The sequence below is a fragment of the Anastrepha obliqua genome, chromosome 4, assembly GCF_027943255.1.
Source record: "Anastrepha obliqua isolate idAnaObli1 chromosome 4, idAnaObli1_1.0, whole genome shotgun sequence".
NCBI lineage: Eukaryota > Metazoa > Arthropoda > Insecta > Diptera > Tephritidae > Anastrepha > Anastrepha obliqua.
In genome coordinates, this window is record NC_072895.1 from 21,928,497 (window position 1) to 21,956,463 (window position 27,967).

General features: G+C 35.7%; 1 protein-coding gene across 10 annotated transcripts; it reads right to left on the reverse strand.

The window, feature by feature from the left end:
• Positions 1-377: 377 nt before the first annotated feature.
• On the reverse strand, positions 378-27,893 carry LOC129245822 (tumor protein D52). Of its 10 annotated transcripts, none has more exons than XR_008582432.1 (7): positions 18,377-19,439; positions 15,188-15,312; positions 14,941-15,101; positions 13,256-13,315; positions 8,732-8,936; positions 1,514-1,859; positions 378-929 (listed from the first exon to the last, which is right to left on the reverse strand). XR_008582432.1 is itself a non-coding variant. In XM_054884227.1 (6 exons), exons 1-6 carry the CDS (start codon positions 18,852-18,854, stop codon positions 897-899), a joined length of 1,062 nt encoding a protein of 353 aa, XP_054740202.1. In that variant the 5' UTR covers positions 18,855-19,457; the 3' UTR covers positions 378-896. The 10 variants fall into 10 exon arrangements, 8 of the variants coding, with proteins under 8 accessions (XP_054740202.1, XP_054740204.1, XP_054740205.1 ...); XR_008582433.1 differs by lacking the exon at positions 378-929 and having other exon boundaries at positions 1,279-1,635; positions 1,695-1,859; positions 18,377-19,442; XM_054884227.1 differs by lacking the exon at positions 1,514-1,859 and having other exon boundaries at positions 18,377-19,457.
• Between the last annotated feature and the right edge of the window lie 74 nt (positions 27,894-27,967).

Consider the following 27,967-nt stretch of genomic DNA (forward strand, 5'->3'; position numbering starts at 1 on the left):
GGTATTCGAATAGTATTCGAATAATGAACTATTCGAATTATTTGAAACGAATAGTATAACATTATTCGTTTTATTCGAATAATGTTTATTCGAATATTATTCGAAAATAATCCCACCCCTAGTAAACATCAACAATGCAAAAAAGCGCGCAAAACGCTTTGAAACTGTTTTCTCGCACTCATCGGCTTTGCTCTCTGCTCTTGTCGGCGTTCACTGTGTTATACACAAGCTTATTTGTATTGACTTGTATGTAATCAGTTTTATCGCACTGACAATCTTTATCGCACTGACAATCTCGGCTCGGCTTTCAGCGCTCACTCTGGTCGCACCCTTAATAATTGAATCATGAATAGCACCAGCTACAAAAAACACACAAATTCAGTAAATATTTCATTTTCTCTTGTTTATTTAACTATTTTTCATTTGCTGTCAATCTTTTAACTCTAAAGGCATTTCAATGAAGTGGGCGCACAAATTCATTTCACAATTTGTTGTTTATTTGCTTGTTAATATTTCCCATTGGTTAAGCAAAACAAAAGCACAAACTAATATTGTTCGTGAATACATATACATATGTTCAATGTATGTATGTATACATGTACACTCAATTGTTTTTTATTTTTTTATTTATTTATTTAGCAAAAATACACTTAACAATATTATTGTATGATTAAAGTGGAATATATTTAGATCAATAGTTTTATGGAAATAAATTTCAAAAATGCTGCTGCACACAACTCGGCTTATTATTCAAATTTTTAAGCACAATTCACGCTTATGTAGTTTTTGTTTTAATTAATTAACGCAACATTTTTCAAAACAAATGCGAAGTAGTGATTTCAAATATTTATGTATGCATTAAGTGCTAAACAGAAACAGAAACAGAAACAGAAACATTATAAACGCCATTGGATTACACGGGTTAAAGCCTAAAACAAAAAGCAAAATACAATAATTGAAAATGAAGAAAAAATTTCTAACGTACATACATACATAAATTAATTCATAAGCTATTTTAACATTTCATCGTATTTTTAAACCAAATAAAATGTGATGGGAAAATATTTATTGCTTAGTTAGTTGATTAAAAATACTTGTAAAGATGAAAAACACATGCGTTAAACTTTTTTTGTTTTGATTTTTGATTGGGGTTCAGCTTAAAATATCAACAGTTGCTTCACATTTTTGTTGGGCCCTTAAACCACAGATCCGAAAAGTTTTATGAAAATGACAATTTGAAATTTGCAATACTTTCCGCAAAAAGAGCTCCAAAACTAATTATTTTTTTGTTTAAGGTTTTCGTCTAATTTCTTTGCATCGCTTTAGCATTTAAGTAGTTTGAAAAATTCCATACAAATATAGGTATGTATCTAAGTTACAGGGTTAAAGTAAGTGTGTATACAAATTGTTGTTATTTTTTTGCTATGCTTTTGTTTTTGTTGGATTTTTTATTTTAATTTTTTTTTTTGCTTTTTCTTTGCTGGTAAATTGCAAAAATAAAAATACTACGTACATTTATAGAAAATTCCAAAACTTTCACTCATGGCTGCATGAGGACAGTGGATCAGCTGTTTCGTTTTTGTTTCTTCATGTGTGTGCTGTAGTTGTATTGCAATTGTTGCGAAAACTGTTCGACTGCAATTACAATTACAATATAGTATGAATACAAGTACAAGATACAAAGTTGCAATTACGGCAAATGGGTTTGTAATTTTAAAACTAAATAGAGGAATTGCAATGTTTCGCGTTTATTTTGTAACAGAATCGGTTGGCGAATTCAGACCGGACGATGAATTGTTTTCATTTAAGGCATCAGGGAAACTGTTAATCGAACCCGAACGTGAAGTGGACACTCGTGTCTATGTATAGAGGGATGGCGACAAAAACAGTGAAGAGAATTCACATAACGGAGACATGGCATGAAACGAGAAAGATAAACAATTGGTTAGTCATGAACAGGGAATTGAAGATGTTTAGCAGGCGAAATAATAAAATATTAGGTTTCATTTGGTGCATACACATACATAAATACATACGTATTTGTGGAACTTAGACAAAGTAGCATACATAAAGAGTAGCAAAAAAAATTGTATTTGAATTTGCCTATGAAAGATCAGCATATATCAATCTGGAGTAAAAGTTCAGGAGCTTTTGCTAGAAAAATGCTTTGCCATAAGTCCACAAATATGTATGTATAGATAAACGTAAATATAGGTTAGAGTGCATCCCTCTCCATAAAATCAAAAAACAGTCGGTGCTATTTCTCCAACGGAATTATAAAATATATTTGGTATATTTTAAGACTTACGCCAAAATAGTTTAGAAAATATTGGGTTGGGGAAAAAGTAATGTCGTATTTTGTCAATTGAGCGCAACATTTAAACATATCTTGCGCTGTACTTATCGCATTGGGTCACACTAAACGGCGATTTGAAGACGACAATCTGTACAAGTGTCTCTTTGACAGTGTTGTGTTCGGTCGATTTCGTTCTGGTGTAGTAGATGTCGAAGATGCACCCCGTACTGGTAGGCCAATCGTCGTAGAGACTGATAAAATCGTTGAAATTATCTAAAGAGACCGGCATGTGAGCATTCGCTCGATTAGTCAGGAACTAGGTGTAGACCACAAAACCATTTGGAACCATTTGCAGAAGATTGGATTCCAAAAAAAGCTGGATGTTTGGGTGCCACACGTGTTGACGCAAAAAAATCTCTTGGACCGAATCAACGCTTGCGATTCTCTGCTAAAACGTAACGAATTTTACCCATTTTTGAAGCGGATGTGACTGGCGATGAAAAGTGGATCACGTACGACAACGCCAAGCGAAAAATATCGTGGTCGAGAAGCAGCGAGCCGGCCCAAACCATCGCCAAGCCCGGATTGACCGCCAGGAAGGTTTTGCTGTGTGTTTGGTGGGATTGGAAAGGAGTTATCCACTCTGGCCAGACCCTTAATTCGGTCCTCTACTGTGAGCAACTTGACCGTTTGAAGCAGGCGATTGACCAGAAGCGTCCAGAATTGGTCAATAGGAATGGTGTTGTGTTCCACCAGGACAACGCACGTCCTCACACATCTTTGATGACCCGCCAGAAGCTACGGGAGCTCGGATGGGATGTCCTATCGCACCCACCATATAGTCCGGACCTGGCACCAAGTGACTATCATATCTTCCGGTCCATGCAAAACGCTCTTGGTGATACCAAGTTGGCCTCAAAAGAGGCTTGCGAAAACTGGTTGTCTGAGTTTTTTGCAAATAAGGAGGGTAGGTTTTATAAAGGGGGGATAATGAAGTTGCCTTCTAAATGGCAACAAGTTTGCGAACAAAACGGGCATATTTGACTTGAATCGGATAATTCTAAATATGTTAAATAAAACGTCAAATTTCGATCACAAATACGACATTTCTTTTTCCCCAACCCAACATCAAGATTTATGTGCGCAAAACCGATTTGAAAGTACTTCTATTTTGATTCCGTTAATAAAATTAAAAAAAAAAACCAATTTGTGCGCAGACCTTTTATGAATAAACTCTTCTGTTATGAGAGATAATTTTTTGGAAAAAAATATTTTTAAATAATATTTTTATAAAAACAAAAAACGATTTTTAGAGGTATTTTTAAATCGGTCCTATTATAATAATACATGGTTTTCCAATAAGAGGTGTTATTCCCGTAAAATGACAATGGTATCTTTGCTTGTGTGGCACGTAGCGCCGTCTTGTTGAAAATAAACGTTGTCCAGATCAATACCATCCAATTACGGCCATAAAAAATCGTTAAGCATCTCTCAAGAGCGCAATGCATCCTGCCGTAACTATTGTTTTAGCTTCATTTTCGAAAAAGTAAGATCCAATGATTCCGCCCGACCATAAACCGCACCAAACAGTCACACGTTAAGGATAGAGAGAGAGGCTTTTCAACAATAACTCTTGGATTTTCTGAGCCCCAGATCCTACAATTTTGATTGTTGACGAAACCACCGAGATGGAAATGGGTCTCATCACTCAAGATGATTTTTCGATGCATTTCCGGATCGTTTTCATGCATTTCAACAACCCAATCAGCAAAAACACGACGTTGTTGATGATCGGCCGACTTGAGTTCTTGTGTTAACTGGACTTTATAAGCCTTAAGACCCAAATCTTTATGCAAAATACAGTGTAATGCCGATTGTGAAATGCTTTATTTCCAAAGAACGACGAGGAATGCAAAAACCTGGGTTTTCTTCAACACTTTCGGCTACAACAGCAATGTTTTCGGCTGTTCTTGAGCGACGTGCACGGGTTTTAATCTTCACATCGTTCACTTGTCGCAACTTTTTTCGCCAATTTCTGTATTGCGATCCGACGATGCGGTGCTTCACGACGACCCAAAAATGTTCGAGTCTTACGAACCGTCTCTGGCAAATTTTCACCATTTTTATAGTGAATTTTAATAATTTCAATACGTTGCTTAAGCGTGTATCGTTCCATTTTTAATAATGACGTTGTTTCTACTTTCAAATATCAAAAAATTACAGCTTCAAAAGTGATATCTACCAAAATAGCGGGCTATTCAAAATAACACCTGTTATTGGAAAATCCTTTATAATATTTTTCCACCTAAAATATCAACACTTGGTTCCCATTTTTGTTTGGTCCTTAAACCACATCCGAAAAGTTTTATGAAAATGACAATTTGAAATTTGCAATACTTTCCGCAAAAAGAGCTCCAAAATTAATTATTTTGTTTAGGTTTCTAATTTTATTTATAAAACACTCGATTTTTAGAGGTATTTTCAAATCGCTCCAATATAATAATATAATATTTTTCCACCTAAAAGCGATATCGTTCAAATTTTGTGAGACAACAAATATTGATTTGCATAAAAATATATAAAAGAAAAATCTTGTTGTAGTACGAAAATTAAATAAAGTTACGGAAAGTGTTTTGTTTTAAACTTTCAAATTAATTTAAAAGTTTTGCTAAATATAATATAATAAATTTTATAAATCCAGTGGAGAAATCCGCAACTTTTATTGGTGAAGCACTGTAATGTACATAATATGTATGTACAGTGAACCAAAAATAGACTGGGAGACTTGTTAGTTCTGACTTCAATCCTCTATAACTTCAGAACGATTCAATCGATTTTCAAAAGCTAAAAAGGCAAAAGCCAATATAAAGTATTAAATTCATTATTTTATTATAAAAACAAAAAAATATTTAACATTTAAATCCAGGTGAAGCTATTGAAGGTGGTATCGGTAAATCATCTGACTTATTTTTTTCTTTCGCCGAGCCTATATGGCTGTCAGACCAGAATGAAATAAAGCGAATTCATTCTTTGTTTTCTACTTTGCCAATACTTTGCTTTGACAATTCCGCGTACAAAAAATTGTTTTTGTCTTGTTTTGTCTTTCCGCGTTTTGACGCACAATTTTCCCTACGGGGTGGGTCTATTACATCACTCGATGTTTGCTTATTCATCTGCACTCTTAAACGACGTAAATGGCAAAATTTGAGAAATGAAACTAACTTATAAAAATAACAATAGCGGAATTCACATTACACAGTTTACTTAAATGTGCTAAAAAATTAGGATGTCCCATTTTTTGTTTGACTTTGAAAAATTGTGCAATTGCGGTTATTACTTAATCAAAGTAGAGTTACCGTTAATACTAAAACAGCAACTATGCATATTGAATAGTTAATAGTTAAAAATTTAATAAATTCCACGGTAATGATTTCTTAAAAATCCGTGAATAATTTTTTTATTATATAAATTTGAATTTTTTGAATATTGGAGTCCCAGTGTCTTTTTTTGGTTCACTGTATATTATTGTAAGATTTCTACAAGTTGTGTGTAAGTATGTTAATAGTATTTTTTGTGGTTTTATAACATCCCATTAAGGGCAGTAGACAGAAGACATGAAATAAAAATAAAAAAAACTGTGCCTTTAATCGATTAAATAAGCATTAAAATTGTGAAAAGATTTTAATAAACTGTTAAATTTTAAAACATTTTAAATAAATGCAACCATGTTTGATTAATGTTCAAATTTTTTGGTGTAATAAAGGAGTGTTGACATGGCGCTCGTCTCGATAACATTTTAGAATAGCGTTGGCTCAATTTAATCGATGGCGCATCTAATTTCATTCTTCAGTTTAAATAATATTTATGGGTTATTGACATACACATTTCCTTTATGGGGTTATATATAGTTAGAATTTTCAAAAAATCGATTTTTTTTTTCTTAATGTACATATAAAGGGTTTTCCAATAACAGGTGTTATTTTGAATAGCCCGCTATTTTGGTAGATATCACTTTTGAAGCTGTAATTTTTTGATATTTGAAAGTAGAAACAACGCCATTAATAAAAATGGAACGATACACGCTTAAACAACGCATTGAAATGATCAAAATTCACTATAAAAATGGTGAAAATTTGGCAGAGACGGTTCGTAAGACTCGAACATTTTTGGGTCATCGTGAAGCACCGCATCGTCGGACCGCAATACAGAAATTGGTGAACAAATTCGAGCTGTTGGGACAAGTTAGTGATGTGAAGAATAGGACCCGTGCACGTCACTCAAGAACAGCTGAAAATATTGCTGTTGTAGCCGAAAGTGTTGAAGAAAACCCAGGATTGTCCATTCCTTGTCGTTCTTTGGAATTAGTCATTCCACAAACGTCATTTCACCGTCTTTTCCATAAAGATTTGGGTCTTTGGGTCTCATCTCTCGAGAGATGATTAACGATTTTTTATGGCCGGAATTAGATGGTATTAATCTGGACAACGTTTATTTTCAACAGGACGGCGCTACGTGCCACACAAGCAACGAACCATTGATCTTTTACGGGAAAAGTATCAAAATAACACCTCTTATTGGAAAAACCTTTATTCAAGACAACACACAGAAAATTTAAAATCGTTCGGTGAATATTTTTGAAGTTACACCCAAATTTTAAAAGGCGTTTCAGACTAAGACTCAATGCTTTTCAAACTTTAAACGCGTTTTTTTCAAAATGATGTTTTCAAAGTCGGTGACCAACATTACTCGAAAACGACTAAGCCGATTAGTCTCAAATTTTAATGCGAGCTTCTTAAATTTATTTTTAGTAATTAATCAAAGATTTTTCTCACTGATAAATATTTTTTTTTTTACACACATTTTAAGGCTGAAATTTTGGTCAAAAATCGATTTTTTTTTCGTGAAACCACCATTTTCTCAAAAAAAGTTATTTTACTTATTCCTTCGATTAGTTACTAGATTTAACATAACTTTAACGAAACGAAATAAAAAACCAAACAGTGGATTTAACTACAGTGGATTCAGTTCAGAGATATAGTGGCCACCGCAAAACGTCTTTTTTGAGAGGAGCTCCCGGAGACCAGCTGTAGCTCTTTTCCAAATAAATATTTTTACTAATACTAAGTCTTAAAAGACAGTTAAAAGAGAACGTAATATGTGTACAAATTTTTAGATCAATAAATTTAAAAGTTTTCTCAGAAAAATTGCTGGTGAATTTGCTTTTTTCGGCCTTCTAACTGTATATAACCTCTTAAAGAACAAAAAAAAAACGAAAAAAATTAAAGCAACAGCGTCAAAGCGCATTTTCTTAGTGGTCATTCACGCCATCGCAGCGCAAAGTAGCGACTCTTTCTTAACGTCTCCATAGAACTCTAACTATTTGTATGGTGAATTTTCACAATCTCTATGAATAAAACTCTCCAATTCTTTTACTAGTTGTTGTTGTAGCAGCGTTTGACTGTCAAATGCCAATTCATGCACCAACTCCATATCACTCCTCTAGCCTGAGTCTAGGGAAGTGTCTAGTCACTTTTCATTGGATCCAAAGAGCTTCCATACCAAATTCCTGTGGTAGAATCTGTCTAATAGAAGCATGACTGGCAAAATTCAAAATTAGATTCTCTTATAAAAAAATGTAAATGCTGCTAAATAGGTGTATCCTTTTCACAAAACGCGTTGTGCGTTTGTTAGTTTTCAGAGAAATTTAGAAATCGTACGTTGTTTTTAGAAAATGCGTTCCGTGAATGAAAAACGATTTGAAACAGTGTTCCTATGTACACCCCCTATAAGTCCGAATATGTTATGTGTACAGCAAACTATTTGAAGAAATCGAAGACGTTCATAAATAAATGGGTACAATGGTATTTCGAAGTTTCGATTCGAAGACGTTTACGCACATAAGACTTCAAATACCGCAGCACATTGAAAAAACCGCAGCTCGCATTACCACACATTGAAAACAGACTGACATGGGCTAAGGCAAATTCAGAACGAAATTGGCACGCGTATTCTAGTAATCACGGATGAATCTTCCTTTCGGGGGATCAACTCTTTTACCAATGAAACCATTTGGTGCTGTTCGACCTCATAAGTTTGTGAAAGCCGTGTTAATCTTCCAAATATAAAAAAAAAAAAAATAAAACAAATATAAAAAAATATTAGTATTTCAAAAAAATATGTACACTACAACGAAATTTTCAGCGCTCCATCGACTAAATGCACAGTTCTTAAAACATAGAACATATCAAAGAATATACATATCTACATATGTATGTATGTATGTAAAATATAATATTAAAATGTTGCATTAGCTAAGAGTGTTGTGTGTCCCCGGTTTTTGTTCATTATTATGTTGTGGCATGAGTAGGAGGCAAAAGATAAATTAATTATAGTATTGAAAGTTGATAGATAGGAGTAAAAATAGTTTATAGTTACCGCATGGGGTTGACACAAAAAATTGTTGTGTTCATAGCTTACTTTAACATTCTCATAGGCTGAGCCAACCTTCTCTTCGATCGAACGCATCGATTCGGAATTTTTCATTTGTGAAAATTTAGATGTAATGCCGCTGGTTATGCTACCAAATACCGACGCGGTCTTTTCCGTTGTCGACTTGAGCACCGATTCGGTGCGTTGGAAACTGTAAAGAAAAAGTTAATACAGGCATGAAAATCAATTTGCTATTATAAAAATATATTTTACGTTTCTATTGAGTTGTTAAAAGTCTAAACGATTAGATTAGTGATATTAGTGTTTGAAATACGCATTGGCAGCTATAATTTTAGAGTAAAAATAAAAAAAAACATATAGAAACACACACACACACATTTACTGCTACAACAAGGGCATAGTTTTATCTGTTACAATAAATATAAATAAATTAGACCACTAAAACACATATCGTATACTACTCCTTCGACAGGCGAGTTAATGCTACCGGAACGACGCGACAAGGAGCTTCGCAAGCCATGGTGAAAAGATTTTTAGGGGTGTGCTCCATAGCAGACAGACATATATTCGACTCTGAACGAATTTCACAGAATCAGCTGATAGGTTGACGTCACTTGGGAAGTGTTTACAGTGAAACTGAGCTTGTGTTGGTGGTGCACTTCGTTGTCATCTGAACAATAACTGATTGGATGAGTGTGATGATTGGCAATTGTGTTAGTGATATAAGGAAAATATTTATGGTGAAAAGATGACAAAAGTGAGCTACTTAGCAGGCCGTTATTGGACTCTGAGCGAATTTAAAAAAATCGCTGGTGGGCTGACGCCACTTGTGGTCACAAAGCAGTTTGTTTACACAAAAACGGAGATTGTGTTAGTGATATACGAAAAGAATTAACCAATGACACTTCGTTGCCGACTGATTGGACGAGTGTGTGAATACATGTGAAGTGATCGTGCAGAATTCGGCTGGCGATAAGGTTGTGTTAGTAATATACGAATAAAAATCAATCATAGACTGTGCCCATGTTGCTTAATTGCCATCTGAAAAACGACTGATTGGATGAGTGTGTGAATATTTGTGAAATTATCGTGCAGAATTCGCCTGCCGAATCTCCCAAGTGATGTGACAGCCGAAGTTCTTCTCACAATAGTTAAAGTTTTTCCACCATAGTTAAAGAACAAACCTTTGAAATCTATCATTCTTGTTTCAAGCTGTCACTACACAACAACACCAAATTGCATACATAGAAAAATACTGCCGCGCTACTAACACATTGAGTCCCAAGCGAATTAAACCCAAATCTTTACTAGAGGCCAGAATGGTTTTTTGTTAGAAAGCAATGTGAAGTAGTGTTCACTTAGCATGAAAAGTATTCCGAATATTATAAACAAATGAAGTGACTTAATTATGTGAACATAAATGTATATTGGTTTCTGATATATAATATTCCGATATATTGATTATGCACCCTTAACATTTTACGTAAGTTTAACTTAGACTCAGACAGAGCAAAATATTAAAACTACCGAACCATTTACAACAAACCATGAAGTCAGAAGAATCTGCCCAGAGTTTAAAATAGCCCTGGTTTTGGTTTATCTGGTTTTTACAATAATTTCAAATCTTTATTTTTCCGCCAGTATGGCGGGCCTCCTATACATTGAACCATGCCGGTGCCATCTCAAATCCCTTTCTGGATGTGCCTTTTGAAAGACACGAGCTAAAATATGTGTTAAAGGAAGTAGTCCCTGGCCTAAATCGTATAAGTGACGAATTTTATAAATATGCCCTTGAAAGCTTTTTGTATGAGATATGATAAATTTTCAACACAATATTTAAATAAAAAGCAAATTCCAACCTCATTCCGAAAAGCCGCAATTGTTTGTCTTTTCAAAAAAGGGAAGCCGTGTCTCAAAATTATAGGGAGAAGAAGCACGTCGAGCAGAAGGTCTCTCGGACACTAAAAGTCTTTTGGCAGTATCAGAGAACCTTTAGCAAGACATGAGGTCTAAGACCGGCGATAGCACACTGGTTATACATCACCCTGATTAGACCCATTATTGCATAAGCCTATGTTGTATGGTGGAAGGCTACAATGGTTAATTCCAGAGTAAAACCCCTAAACAGACTACAGAGAAGTGTATGCTTGGGTATCACAGGTGTCATGAGTACGACATCTGGTGATGCCCTTAATGCCATTCTGAACTTGCAACCTCTAGATCTTCAAATTCGAAGAGAAACGATGAAGGCGGCGTACAGGCTCAAGTTAAACGGAGTCTGGAGAAATGAAGAAAGCACTGGCCACTGTCAGATATACCACAAGTTGTCGGAGCGGTGCACACTGTTCTCGATGCCAGTGGACAATCAGGTGCCTTTCGTTAGCTTCAGTAGGAAGTTTGACGTTTTGTTTCCAGATAGAGATCAATGGTTAAGTCCAGATAACCTATTAACGGGATATCAGCACACTTTCTACACCGAAGGATGCAAAACCAGTGATGGTAGCGGATCTGGATGGTACTTAGACGAAGACACTAAGTACTCCTACGAAACAGGTTAGATGGCCACATTAATGAATCTAAGAGATTTGTGGAAAAGTGACCTCGAACTAATTTTTATTTATCTTTATCTCTCTATTCTTTCTACTGCAATTTATCCGGGTGTAGTACGATGGTCTCCTGACAGTGTTTCGGCTTGTCCAACCCCTCACAAATCTAATCTAATCTAATCCTGCTTGATAATTTGTACAAAATCTTTACTGGTCTTCTTTCAATGATTTTCGGAGAAGATATTCAACAATAGATAATCTTTCTAATCTGTCTTCAATTGTGCATCTTAACTTCAAGGCTATGAAGAACACTTTTGCATTTTTTGTTGACTTTTCATGTGCAGTAGATACTAACTCGCTAGGTATGCTTTTTTATAAGCTTGCATCTTATGGCCTTTTGAGCCGGATAATCGAAATTCTAAATCTTTTGTACACAGATACAACAAACTAGATTTGGCTGCATGAGGAACTCTATCCCTCACTTTTTGGGATATGGGCGATGCAAAGTGAGATTATAGCTTTCCAAGGGGGCCTTAAATTTAATTTGTCTAAGTCTAAATGTAGGGCGTTTAAAGAGTGCACCAGAATTCCTGCTTGATGAAAATATTGAGACTGTCAATGAATACTAAATATCCAGACGTATTGAGTAACTACTGACTGTCTTCCATCAAGCAACTGGATTTAAAGCAGACCTTTGCATATCCTTGCTAAAGAGACTGTGCGCCTTGCTGTACTTTGGGTTAAAAAATAGAAAGATTTATCGCAAACTTTGAATATGGAGTCTTTAAATGTATTTTCTTCTGCTTTCTTGAGGTCAAATATTTCGCAGTTTACAGAAAAACTAAATGTCAAAGAATTCTCGGTATTTTTAAACTCAGCAAAAAAATCTAAATCTCACTATTTGTATCCTGGTCTCTCCCAGAGCTCTAAATACAATTGGCTGAGTGTTTTAGGAGCCAGCAAATCTCTTAGTGCTCCTTGGCTCGACCAATTCTAATTTCAATTTCAATCCTGGTCTCTCACCTACAAACTTCAACTTTTTTAGTAACGAATTGTCTGCTTTTGCTATAAGTTTGATCTTTCGTGCAAGCGGAGGGCTTCTTAATCTAAATGCAAGACCTTTCAAAAAAAAGTTGTTGTTGTAGCAGCATAAACATTCCCCATACTTACATACGGTGAATGCTGCTGGAGTGACAGTCCTTGGCCGGATATAAATCCGGGTCGTTTCGGTAACGTAGAACCGACTGTCGTGGAAACGCTTCAAAAAAAAGTAATTTCTACCGCTTAACAGTTAGTTGGCTTGGCTTTTGGCATTTGTAGTTCTTATTAGACTTAAAGTGAGGTATAATGAAATGGAACCATTTGTGGAACAACAACAAGACACACGCCACAAATGAAAATAATTAAGGTGGTTTAAATAAGGAAAAGCTGGATTGCACACCGGCTTTGTCAGCCTTGAAAATAATTAAACAAAATAATGAGTTTTTACACCCTTGACATTGTTTTGAAACTAGAGAGAAGGTGCGTTTAGCAGAGGTAACAGAGTGAGTTAATACCACATTTGTAGATATATATGTAATTATTTTTTTTTTAGAAAGGCACTAGATCTTCGCCCAAATGGAGAAAGAAAAAGGGGACGCCCGAGGAGAAGGTGGCTAGAAGATGTGGAAGCTGATCTTAGGAAACTGCGCGTGCAATGTTGGAGGGAAGTGGCTGTAAATCGTGATCGATGGCAAGAAGCTGTGAAGAAAGCAATGGTTCACCAAGGACTGTGACACTAAGAAGAAGAAGAAGATGTAATTATTTTATTATTTAATGTCCGTTAGTAAGATTGAGAAAAGTACATGGATATGTGTAAGTTAGTGCAAATGGAAGCCAGAATAGAAGTAATAAAGTTTAGTTGTTTAGTTAGTAGTCAGAGTAGACACAATTTGCGGACAGATTTTTCGACCTATTTACTTACATTGGGGCATCATGTACGGCCTTTGTCAGATTACCAACGCTCTGTTCGACGCTTTGAAAACTTAAAAATTAATAAAAATAATACAATTAAATTAAATTAAGTAAAAAACAGAAAGCTAAATACATACGAAACTGCATAACAATATTCATAAAAATATATGAACAAAAAATGTAAACACAAATTAAAATATTTATATATTTTAAGGGTATTTCAAAAGTGACGCCTAGATGTCAGTAGTGAATAATTTCTAGACGGTACCTATTTTCAATACAAATAGTAAAACCTGAGAGCACCTAAATTTGTGCATGTTTTATTTTAAAACAGCATCTAGGCGCGCCTTTTGAAATACCCTTTATCTATATGTATTATAAAGTTAGCATGGGATAATTAGAGAATTTTCATACAATTGTGACATATGCACTATAACCAGAGCAAAAAAAACCAAAGACATGTATTTTGTTTTTGCTTGTGGCCCCTACAATATCAAAGCGTATGAACAAAGATCGACAGCTTAGAGTAATAGCCTAGACCGGCGGTGATGTTAATCGGGATTAACGACTTAAGACGGCATTATCTCAGAAATTAAGTGCAACTAATGCGGATTAGCATATTCATATTGGCATTGCAGTCCGGAATGGGCTGTTGCCTCCTCTACAATACGTCTCCATTCTACTCGGCAGCCCGCTTTCGCTCTATGTTGTGAGATTCTCATCTTTCGTATATCGTCTTCTACGTCTTGGAACCATCGTCGCCTCGACCTCTTGCTCCTTCAGGATTTGTTTCAAAAACTTCTTTGGTCGCTCTTTCGCTGCTCATTCTTAGGACGTGCCCATACCACGGTAATTTTTGCGACTTTAAAAAACACGTTACATTTCGTCCCGCGAATAAGACACTGAGCTCGTGGTTGTACCGTATACGGTATGTTCCGTCTTCTATTATTTTTATATTTTTCTGAGAATTTTTCTTTCAAATCGCATGTTTCACAGCAGTAGGTGAGAATCGATATTATTATAGTTTTGTACATCTGGAGCTTTTGTTCCATTGATATCAATGAAGACTTCATACGTTTGATATGGCTAAAGTATGATCTGTTAGTTGCCTGAATACGGTCTAGTATTGATAAGAACGGATCCTTATTTATGCTAAGTACTACGCCTAAGTATTTAAACTCTTGCATGAGCTCAATAATATAACTTCCGATTCTAATGCACCGGTCATTAGAGGATCGTGTCATGTATTTCGTCTTTTCTTAATTTATCTTGAGACCCGCTGGTCTTGTTGCTTGCACTAGCCGCATGAAAACATTCTGAACAGCCTCCCTATTTCACGCAAGAATCACAATGTCGTCAGCGCATGTGCATATTTGTGTCGATTTATAAAATGCGGATTGACAACTAAACTTAATGCTCATAATTTAAGCGGATTAGAGGAATTTTCGATGGCAACATTGCCGAATAATGACAGTCAATATCTATTGTGAATGAAAAATAATGTATCTACAAAAACAACAACAATAACCACTATGTGAGCGTTACAAAAAAAATCAAATACTGTCAAACATGATCATTGCTCAATGAGAATTCATTGCTTCAAAGATATTGGCTCAAAATATCAAATAACATAAATTGCCAACTTAATTAAATTGACAATTTCAATTTATAAATTTACAACCGAAACAAACTTACACTGAGCTTTCTTTGACATTCTTCAAGCCTTGATTCATATCGTCTGTAATCTCCTTCCACATGGTAATGCCCAATTTGCGCTTCAAATCTGAAGCATGTCGCGTTTTCGATGCCAACACCGTACGCAATGTATTTATTTCCTCTTCAACGCGTGCAAGCTCCTACAAACCAACAAAAAAAACAACAAAATTATATTTATTGATGTACATACATACATACAAAAGTAAATATTAGCTTTGTGACTTACTTGGCTCCATTCGGCGTGTTGCCTCTCCTGCTCCTCAACGCTAAGTGCAGCAAACTCGGCAGCTATATCTGCGGATGCAACAGATGCAACTGGAGATGCTGGCTCCGACAGCTTTGAAGTAGTATCTGCATTGTGAAGTGTTTAGAGGTTAGTTTCAAATTTAGTGTCATATTTTAACAACTTTTTTTTTTTTCAATTTTAATGTGGATCAATAATGAAGAAAACATACAAATATTTTGCCTAGCATAATAATGAAAAATGTAATGTAGTAAAACCAATGAAAATAATGTAGATTAAGCAAATTGGTTGAGTTTAAATGGTTCGGACAATCATGCAGCATTACTAAAAATCCCATTTTCACATTTATATATGTAAGTACCTCCTTGGAAGACAACCTCCTCGAATACTCTATCATAAGCTGAGGATCAATTTAATTTAGCAAAAAATATACACAGATAACTCAACTATTTATTGATGCATTTTGAATTTATAGGCTTATAAATATAAATATTTGTATACTCACAAACTTCAAATTTGAACGCAGCAAGGAGAGAAACGAAAGCAGCCAAAGAAAGAAATAAATGCGAAATATCGTTAATATGAAATTGCAATAGGTTTGTACATTTCTATGTATTAAAAAATTATTTTTTTTCTTTTTAGCAAATTTCTTTTATTTGCAGAATGGCTCACTGAGTGAAATTATCTTGAGTACAACAACAAATAACAAGACGGCTTTTGTAAGACAGAATTGGTTTAGTGACCACTAGCGGACCAATCAACTTCGTTTTCAAAAATGCCAACTTACAAAGGAGCACGCACACATATTCATATAGACTATACGCTCATGTATGTACGTATGTACAGAAAACATACGAAAAGTCACGAATAAATCAAAACAAAAACAAAAACACCGTAATTTGGTGAGTGAACTCACTGGTGGTAATAATGAACCCAGAAAAAATAAAACAAAAAAACCAAAAACCAAAAAAAAAAAAACAAAAAACAAAAAAATTAAAAAAAAAACCAAAACAAGTCGGAATTTTTTGTTAAATTATTATTATTATTAGTTGCGTTTGCGCCGGCGTTGCCTTCGCATAGTTGAATACACCTCAGTAAAGTTATTCAAAAGCTAAATTTTCTTAGTTTTCTTTATTTTTATTTGGCAATATACTCGTATATAAAAGAAAAGTAGAAATAGTAACAAACCAAGCATTAAACTACTGCGCACATAGTTTCTTCACGCTTTTGCCGATTCGGTTTGTTACTTTGAGGTGCCAGGAAGTTTTTTCTTTACTTTCAATTAAATAATTTCAGATGGTCTTTTTTCAAAAAACGGTTCAATTATTTACTGATATTTATTATTAGTATTAAGGAAAGACGAGTGAGAGATCATTTATTGACTGCAGAGCAAAGTACTACACCTTTTTCACACCTATTTCAGAAAAATCAGAAAAAGGCAAATGTATTTCAGAAAAACACGAATGAATTTCAGAAAAACACAATGGAATTTCAGAACAACACAATGGAATTTCAGAACAACACAAATGAATTTCAGAAAAAACAAATGAATTTCAGAAATACACAAATTAATTTCAAAAGACACAATGTATTTCAGAAACTCACAAATGAAATTCAGAAAAACACAAATGACTTTCAAAAGCTCTTAAATGAAATTCAGAGAAGCGCGAATGAAATTCGGAAAGACACAAATGAATTTAAGAAAAACACAAAAGAATTTCAGAAAAAAACACGAATGTATTTCAAAAACTCACAAATTAATTTCAGAAAAACACAAATGTAATTCAGATATTCCAAAAATATTTCAGAAAGGCGCAAATGAATTTCAAAAACTAAAAAATGGATTTCAAAAAAACTCACAAATGTATTCCAAAAATTCACAAATGAATTTCAGAAAAGCGCAATTAAATTTCAGAAACTCACAAATAAATTTCAGAAAAACACAAATGTATGTCAGATATTCCAAAAATATTTCAGAAAAGTGCAATTGATTTGGATAGAAATTTGGATAGCAACACAAAGCTTTAGACAGACTAGAAATTCACAGAATACAACAAACAATGGCATATTTAGAAAAGTGTTACGCGCACTATAAAACACTATAAAACAGATTGATAAATATAAACAACAATAGGGGGGTACAACCAAAAGAGGTTCAGGAAACTCATAGCCCTCCCTAGGGATAAACTGAGAAAGCTCACGGACATTCTCTCAGGCCATTATCATCTGCATAGGATTGGGATATGGTCCCCTGACTCTTGTTGTTTCTGTGACCAATCCCCAAAAACTCCAACTCACCTGCTCCTTGTACGCAACGCAATAGCGAGAAGAAGGTTGATACATCTCGGCCATTTACAACCAGAAGAAAGGAATATACGCTCAACCCCAACCCAGCTCTATCTTAAGTTCAATAAGGGAACTCGGTTTGAATGAGGTACTATGATGAGTAGATGACACAAAAGACATTGAGGTCGAATGCAAAACTTCAAATCAAATCTAATCTAAACTAATTAGCATAAAGATAATTATAACTCTGTTAATTTCATTGTCGTAGGAAATTGTAAAAGCATTGAGAACTGCTTCTTCACCTAGTAATTCAAGGGTTCGAACATTTCTATGAGTTTTGAGTGTTAAATTCCTTCTCGCGCTCTGAAAGATGCTGCTTTTAAATATCAGTTCGGGGAAAAGGAAATACATTATTTTTGGGCAAATGGTTTAAAACTGTGTTATGGTCGATCTTTAGCTCGTGGGCGATGTTACTACTACTAACTTGCCGGTCAACTTCGATTGAACAGAAGCGGCGAAACCAAAATTGCACGTAATTAACTGTTACACCATAAACACCATTCAGCAGCCACAATTTCAGCGGCCTGGCTTGCATTTCCCCTTAATCAAAGAAAAACTATAAAATGTAACGAATTTTCTCTTTCTTGACTTCCATTGCTAACACCCTGTAACGCAGAACTGAATGGAACATACAAAAAGAGCAAAATAATTTTTTTAGTGTGAAATGTCATCTTGACAACGAGCATAATTTTTAAATTCTTTAATCGCTACTTTACAAGACATCGATCACTACAGCGCTCTACCGAGCAAATAATGGATTTCTTTTTTCCCAAAACTAATATTTTCAGCGATTTAAAGTTGACATGAAAATCAAAAGATGCATACCTTTGGTGTTGTTTGTTTTAGTCATTGTTGTTGTTGTTGTTGTGGTAGCTGATGGAGTGCCAATATTTAAGAACTTCTTGTAATTCTCACTACTCGATATCTTGGCCAAATAAGGCTTGGAGAAATCAATAAACGTCACTTTAACCTCACGCATTGAACGTTTTGTAAAGAAACGCAATCGAAAACGTTTCGCTATCGAAGATGAAGGCAATTGCTTGGCTAATTTTGTTGCTATAAATTCTGTTTCCACAGCCTGAAGCTCAAGCGTGTTCGTATAATCCGAATCTACATCGTAGAAAATTTGATCTAATGTTAAATTTCTTAAATACTGTTCAGTCTCGTTGGTCCAATCGTTGGCCAAATCGGCATAATGATCATCCAATTCGGTAGGCTCATCTAGCGATGGAGTTATATTATCCAATTTGGGCAAATATGGATCTTCAATGAATTCCAGACTCACTGGCTCAGAGTCAGTCATTTTGACGACAACGACAAGAACGCCACTGGCAAGCACATGCGGTCAGCAAAGCGTAAAGTGAAATCGTTGTTCTTATTATTAATATGGTAAATAGTTTAGTAGATTTGTAGGTACATATGTATGTGTCTACGATCGCTCTTTATCATTCATGATCTACTAAGCGCACATAGTGTCAGAACACTAATACTTTCTCTTTTTTCTCAGTTATCGCAGTTGTTGTATCACATGTCATTTTAAGCAAGAATACTTTTTTTTGTTTTATTTGGGGCAGTTTGTATACTATGTGGCAATATTTTAACATCTGTAGCGATTGTTTTTCGAAATTATAGTCACTGTAAGCGAATTCCGAAGTTAAGCACAAAATCGAATATGAACTGTTTTACTTTCATTTTTGCCATTTTGAAATAATTATAGGTAATATATTGCATTTATCTTGCGTCAAACCAAAGTGATCGCCATCCGCACGCCCCATACACAACAATACGTGCACAATACCAACTTCATTAGTTCGTTATTCGTCCGACGGCAGCTAAAATCTGACTGAGTAACCGCAAATCGTAATAAAAGCCAGTATTAAAAGATAGAAAATAACGAAAATACGAGTAGAAAAGCGTGTGCAAATGCTCCAACAAAGCGAAATAACAATTTATGTCAGCAAATCCAACCGCTCATTTCAGTCGGCCCGCATTTACTAACGCTACTCAGTCCCACTGCCACTCTGGCACTTAGCGCTGGGGAGTACGACGTGAGATTTATATGTATGTTTGTATGTATGTTAACCATAACAGCAACTTCACCAAATAGCCGTTTACACAGAACAAGCCACTAACCAATCAGTTGGTTAACACATCAGCAACCAACAATAACAACAACAACAACGTAAACAGAAAACCTATGACTCAGCCATACAACTTAACAACGCCTACAGCAACAGGCAGCCTCTACTAGGACCAGGCATACACACAAAACGATATGTATGCTGGCATAAACAAAACTTCACCAAGCCAACCAAGACAACAAACCAACTAGCAAGACAACTAGCAAAACTAACAAAATACGTTAAACCAGAAGAGCGATTATTTAAATCGAAAATATATTGCAGTGTGACAATGCGAAAAATGGGTAAATTATTAATTAGAAATGCAATTTATTTTAATAAAATATGTTTGTTGGACATGCCAAAGGGTGGTGCATCCAGCGTTTGCAATTTCAACTATCGATTGTTTTAACTTTGAGGGCTAAAATATCATCCGTTATGTACCAGACATTCGGTTTGTGTTATATAAGGTCAAATTCAAGATAAACAAGACTGAGCCAAAATAATGATAACTTCGAGTTTATTTATTCAAAATAGTCCTCTGGTTTCGATACACTGTTTTGTTCGATCTAAAAGCTTCTCGAAAGAGTGTTTCAGGTGATTGATCGGAATGTCAGTGTAAGCCTTTTGGATGGCCTCTACGGACGCAAAACGTTTTCCTTTGATGGCCAAATGCAAATTTCCGCGTTGGTAGAAGTCACAGGCAGCCATTTTAGGTAAATATGGTGAGTGGTTGTTGGTTAAAACGCGATTTCTAACCAAAAAATCTGTCACAAGAGTGGATCGATGAGATGGTGGATTACCATGCAAGAAGCGCCAGCTTCCTCCTTCGTGGTATTCAGGGTGAATTCGAAGAAATCAAACGCCAAGATAGAAAATTTCATTGACGGTTTGGCCCATTGGCACGAACCACTTGTGGAAAATTCCCTTACAATCGTAAAACCAAATGAGTATCGACTTGATTTTTGACTTCTCTAAACGCAATTTTTTTGGGGTTGCTCGTCTGGGGCCTTCCATTCGGCTTTTTGACGCTTAGTTTCAGGTTCATGTTAGAAGCACCACGTTTTATCTTAAGTTACAATGTTTTAAAGGAAGTTCTCGCCTTTCTCGCCTCTTTAATGAAGTATTTCGAATGTTGAATTCTGAGCAATTTTTGGTCCTCAGTTAACTTGTGTGGAATGAAACGTGCACAGACCTTTTGTAAGCCCAAATGATCAGTTAAAATGCGATAAGTCGATGTTTTGGAGATATTCAACTCCGATTCCATGAATTTCAACGATGATTTCGGTTTATTTTTGATAAATTTACGAACAATTTCGATGGAGTTTTCGGTGATTACCGTTTTTGGGCGGCCCGGCCCGTATATTTTGTCATTTACGTCTTCATAACCAACTCTGAAACGTGTAAACCACTCATGAACTCTGGCACGAGATAAACAATCATCGCCATTTACTTTTTTCATCAATTCAAATGGTTCGGTAACCGTTTTATCGATTTTAAAACGGAATTTGATATTAGCTCTTTGTTCGAAACTCATTTTTGTACCGATGACACAAACATACTGACACTTTAGATGCAATAACTTCGCTTCCACTGAATCGAATGTCACCAAGCTTTCACTGGAAGTCAGCTATGGATGTAACTTCCAACGCACTATCTCATTAAAAAGATGGCGCCCTCAAAAACATTTTTATGACGCCAGTCTTGTTTATTTTGGACTTCACCTCGTAGTTCTGAGTTACTTTTCTAGTTTATTTCAGAGATTTAGTTATTATATTTTGATGAACGGACAAGTTACTATTTTTATTTAAGATTGCTTTTTTTTTTTGTGAGCAGCATTCGCAGTGTCATTATCTCGTGCCTACGAAACAGGCGTATATATTTTATAATAAAAAGAAATTTTAGTAAAAAAAAAGGTATTGTATAAGTACTTATATATGTATCATTGACCTGTAACATTCCTAAATGTCCTGAAAAAGTTTGAAAAAACAATAAAAAAATGTCGAAAGTTCGCTAAAAGTATTCAAAAGTACCAACACAATCCAAACCATTAGGGCTATAAAACGCATGGCTTGTCGCTTAAACATGATTAAGAAATACTAAAAACAGCGGTTGAAGACTTTTTAAACGAAAAATCAGATCTTCAGATGAAGCCCATTTTCACCTCGGCAGTTATGTTGACAAACAGAAGTGTCACATTAGCGGGCCGGAAACTCCACAACTGATTATTTGGTGTGGATTTTGGTCGAACGGTATCACTAGATAATCTTTTCCTCGGGATGTGAGATGCAATTCGCTGCGCGAGGCACGCGAGTTACATACTCTCTTACTTCTAAGAGTAAGATCATTATTTAAGAGAACTTCCGTTGTTAAGTTTAAATATTACTCTAGCTGTAAGTAAGTTTGTAAGTTTGTAACATAAAAATTGAAATATTAGCTCTTAAGTTTTAGTTTTAGTAGACACTTCTGTTTAAACAGTTGGTTTTAGTGACTAATAAAGACAATTAAAACTTAAAAAGGAATATTTAAAACGTATTCCGTTAGTCGCGTGGGGCACATTTTAAGTGCAGACCTCTACAGAAGGGGGTAACATAGTCACGTGTCAAATCTCAAATGGTGCGCAGGCCAGAGCATCTCCGAAAGCGGCAACAAACATTGCAAGAGTTGCATTTGACTGATGTCAAGTTCCGAGGAACTCTGGTCTGTAGCTCGGGTATGCTCCGAGAAACCGTAGAGGTTCTATTTGTGGTGCTAAATGGTTGTACCAGTGTATTGCGCGAGGTAGAAGCCGTGGGAGCTAAGGGGGCGAGATGGCGGAAGCAACATATGGCCACAAACCGTTTAGACCACTCCCCATGTGTCTTAAGGTCTAAACAGGTCTTAAGGTGGCACCACCCGTTGCACTCATTACATCTAACCGATGTGGGGTTGGGTTGGAGCCATTTTTGGCAAACGCAGCATAAATAGATCTCGTGTCTAGGGTTAGGCTCAATACCAGCCCTAAGGAGAGGTACTGCATGGAACTGCTCCAGTAAGGTGTGTCTCAGGGTGATGTCCTTTCACCCTTGCTTTTCAATTTCTATATCTCGAAGCTGATCCAAAAACCAGAGGCATTTTCACTGGTCTCCTATGCTAACGATTATTCGATAATAACGTCCGGACGAAGGAGGTCAAACTGCAGTTAAAGATGAAAGTCGATAACACCCCAATATCGACTGTCAACTACACAAAAATTTTCGGTGTCTCCTGCTCCGCGTATACAACCGCAATTGTCACTAAAAAAAAGTTGCTGGCGCCATTAAAGCAATTGGCCGGTCGGTACTAAATTACGCTGCGCCTTATTGGTCGCCTGCTGATTGGTAGTGGACAAATCTCCAGAACTGTCAAAATGCTGCTATCAGGACAGTCACGGGATGCCTCTTGATGTCTCCCCTGCAACACCTTCATAATGAGGTTTCCACGCTTCCAGTCAATTAACAAAGCAAAACAATTTTTGTATGGGCGTTAGCGTAGGAATCATTTCTCACATTTCCTAGAGCCTGAACCACCTGCCAGGCGAGTAAAAAAATTACTATTTGCTATATTTTTAAATATATTTTTATGTAATAAACGAAAGAATTATGTCCAGTATTAAGTACAGTAACAACTGTGCTAACTTAAATCTAGAATATGGTTAACTTTACATAAAACTACGGACATCTTGGTAGCCATCTATGTCAAAAATTTTCAAATTTTCTCTATTGCAGTAGAAACGCTTGATGTTTTTGAAACTGAATGCATTTATACTCACACGTTCTTGTTTTAAATTGCCCGACTTAAGGAACAGTGCAGAATTGGAAACAAGCAACGTTTGGAATTTACGCAAAATTAAATTGATAATCTAGAAGATTAGGGCAATGGTTAGGTTTAGCAAGCGAATTTCAAGAAGGTGAATTCGCAGAAAATGTTGGTACCGAAATTAAATCGGGAACCATTCGCCTCACTTCTTATCATAAGAATACGTCAAAATCACCTCCAGTGGTCAAAAGACAATAAAAATAAATCAACTAACTTGGTTGACTAAAAGTATATTACTTGAGGCGAAATTCAGCGAAACGTGTTTTCGAAGTAAGGCTAATCAGATTGAAACAGAATAGTCTTTGAGTATATTTCTTACAATAGCCTTAGATAGCTGACTCTAATAGGTATAACGATAAACATTGGTAAATGACAACAGATACTTGAGGAAAACTGAATACACGTACCTTCAACTAAAGAGCTGTGTTCGCAAGTAAACCAAATAAAAGATGAGGAATGAAATTCACCAGACAAAACAGGGTGAGGGAAAGCATCTCTTGGTCATCGAAAATCTGAGTTATTCGGGTACATAGAACCGACTACCATGGGAATGTATATTTTTGGCTTTTGATCATTTTTGCGTGAAGATCACTTATTATAGAGATTTTATATATTATTTTTAAAGCATTAAGCTCCTCATAAAAAATATCTGCCGTTCGGAGTCGGCTTGAAACTGTGGTCCCTTCATTTGTGGAACAACAACAAGACGCACGCCTCAAATAGGAGAAATAGCTCGGCCAGACACCCAGAAAGGGTGTACGTGTCAGTTATATAAACGGCTGACTGTTTGATGGTATTATATATATATTATATATAAGGTCTCAAAATTTGATACCCAATTTTTTCACAAGTTAGATTCCAGCAGATTCTGATCTCATTGATTATGTTTGAGCTGTCATATGCTAACTACGAGATAGGAATCACGGAACATCGTAACGATGTCATAAAACATTATCTTCACCTTCGACGAATATTGTACCAGTTTCTCAAGCCTTGCCAGCGCGGTGTAGTTACCGATCTTCACGGCCTAACTCATCGAATGGGTTAGGAAGGGGATGTGAATAGGTGGTTAGTATCGTGCGGGAAACTGCCACAACAACAACAAACATGGACGAATATACATCCAGGTAATGTAGAATCAGTCCTAACAGTTTGAAAATAAGCAAACTATTAAAATATATTTCCAAATACTAAATAAATCAAATCAACAAGAGAAAAACATAAGCTGCAATTAGTGGTGCCATACAATAGTCATAACCGTAACCATAGCAATCAGCTGTTCCGAAGCATATGAGCATCACTGTAATCGATTATAGGTGCCGCACTACAACGCCATAACCATAACTTTCGCCTTATGTATCTATTGAATTTTGATTTTTCCCCGTTGTTGTTTTTGTTGTTGTAACAGCATAAACATTCCCCATACTTACATACGGGGAATGCTGCTAGAGTGACAGTCCTTGATCGGATATAAATCCGGGTCGTTTCGGTAACGTAGAACCGACTGTCGTGGAAACGGTTGTTGTTGTAACAGCATAAACATTCCCCATACTTACATACGGGGAATGCTGCTGGAGTGAGAGTTTTCCCCGTAACAGAGAGCAGTTCTGAAATACTTGACTTTTGTTTTGATATTTGCGTTGAAAATTTGAATATTAAAAATGGACGACGAAAAATTAATTGACTTAGTGGAAAATTATTCGGGTTTGTGTGACAAAATGCAAATGTTGTCATTAATTCTACTTCAATATCAGCTGTTCATGATTATGGCAGCGGAGAGCTTATTATCCAATATTCAAGATGAGCAAATGCTGATGGTGACGTGGTATCCCCTGTATAAATTAAAGAGTGAAGGCGGGATTGCCTTTCCACAAACGAGGGGGAAATCCCTAAGCTATACCAGCCTGGAGGCAGTCCGGCAGCCCCGGATCCAGGATCGGATGCAGAAAGCCAATCCCTTACTCATCGATTACAGAAACCAATTGAGGCCCTATGTTTCATCTAGGAACTATGGGAAAATATATAAATATATTTATATATATATGTATGTGGTTAAATGGTTATGGCATGACTAATCGACACATCTATACTAATATTATAAAGAGGAAAACTTTGTTTGTTTGTTTGTAATGAATAGGCTCAAAAACTACTGGACCGATTTTAAAAATTCTTTCACCATTCAAAAGCTACATCATCCACGAGTAACATGGATTATATTTTATTTTGGAAATAGGGCTCGAGATATAGGTCAAAACGTGGACCCGGGTAACCTTCGGATGCGTATGTACAATATGGGTATCAAATGGAAGCTGTTGGTGCATGCTTTAGTCCAGAGTATTTTTCATGCCGCTCCGTGACTAGGGTCTCGAGATATAGGTCAAAACGTGGACCCGGGTAACCTTTGGTTGTGTGTGTACAATATGGGTATCAAATGAAAGCTGTTGGTGAATGCTTTAGTACAGAGTATTTTTCATGCCGCTCCGTGACTGGGGTCTCGAGATATAGGTCAAAATGAACCGAAGTAAACCAAACTTACACACATTGTTAAGTAGGTATTGAAGATGATTTTCGTATAGTTTGAATACCTATTGGTAGATAGGGTCTCGAAATATATGCCAAAACGTGGATCCGCCGTGTCTTTGCACCGAATTAAACCAAACTTACACACATTGTTAAGTAAGTATTGAAAATGGGTTTCGTAAAGTTTGGTTGTAATTCGGAGCACTGGCAACGGGTACAGCGTTCTTTTGAACCAGCCATAATGTCGTTTACTTTTTTAACGCTTGGGGCGGAACTGTACTGTCAAATTGACAGTGTGAGTTACAATGTGTCAATATTTCTTTCTGATTTGGATGCCATGATTCAATTTGAGAATTTAATGTGAAATCCGAATGAAATTATGTGTTCGTGGAAAAATTTTTTTTCGTTTTTTTTTTTTGAAAAATATAAATGGATAATGGTTAAAAAAGCTCCAATGCTGAAACATATAAATTGAAACGAAAAATTCATGGATGATCAGGAAAAAAGACGATTGTTTATTCATATGCGTTGATTTGAAATTTAAAAACAATCTTCTTTTTTCCTGATTTTCAATTTATATTTTATATTTACTCAAAAACAAATAGAAAAACAAAAAATATTGTTTATGCCAAAACGCTTGAATAAAGAATAAAGAAATAAATAATATGAAAATCATATATTTTCTGTTCTAAACCATATCTATTCTATTTTAGTGTGCCCAGCGAAGGGGGCCGGGTTTGCTAGTGCTGTAATAAACGCGGCTATGGTTATGGTTACGGCTATGACCTTATGGCTGCAGCACCACTAATTGCAGCTATAGCCTGACTACTTAAACGGCAGTTGGACCTATTTCTCACGTAATCTTAGTCTTCCCTTAATTATCAGGAAAGGAACAAAACTAATTTCATATAATCCCTTTTTTGTCACGACTCTTTAGGCATTCCACAGCACTAAAAGAAGCGGCTTATGTGCATTTCTGCCTTTTCTAAACTGAATACAGAGGTGTGCGAATGGACGTGGAAGTGTAAATGTAAATTATCGTAAGGCACAGCAATATAGAGAGTATAAAACAGAAAATAGATATAAACAACTATAAATAAATAATTGAAAACAAAACCCAACACATAAACAGTGTGAACGGGCTGTGGAGACCTGCGCAGGCAATATACGCCTACCGGTCGCCAAGCTGATTTACGCCTTTCTTTGTTTGTATGTTTGCTATTTGGGCTTTCCTACTTTAAGGCTGTTCAATATGACAAAGATATGCCACGTAGTTCAAATAATTTTATCATAATGTTTTGAGTTCTGTTTTACAATATATATAAGAGTAAATTACGTATAGGAAATTTGTTTTTATAATTTTTAATACAACATTGTAATACATAACATAACAAAGTAGTAAAAACAATGGCTAAAAATCGAATACAGTGGGCCGGTCGAAGTGGACGTGACTCATTTGCGCAAACCCATTCAAAGGCACCAACAGTAAACATGCTTTTTCGTATGGTAAATCACATGAAAGCCATAACTCACTCAATGTCTTTTATCAATTACAAAATCCCATACTAGCACTACACTTTGCTTTTTCTAATGTTAAGTCGTCCACTATTCATATTGGCTATGGATATTTCGCAACGGAAAATTCACTTACGATCTTCCATTTTTCGTTACTTCTATTGCTGATTACTTGTTATGCTAAACCTGCTTCACTTTTCTGGGCACTTGAAACTCAATATCGAAGAAACAATGTGTTCAATGGAAATAATGTGCAGCCAATTAATAAGATTTATTATTATATTCCGTTGTTCTTTGCAGATAAGTAATTGCACTCTTTCACGAAAATCTCTTACTTTTCAGAAAATAACGAGTACTCGTTGTTTTGGTAATCGCTTCAATTATTCCTGTCAACGAGTGAGCCAAGCAGCTGGCACAGTGTGAA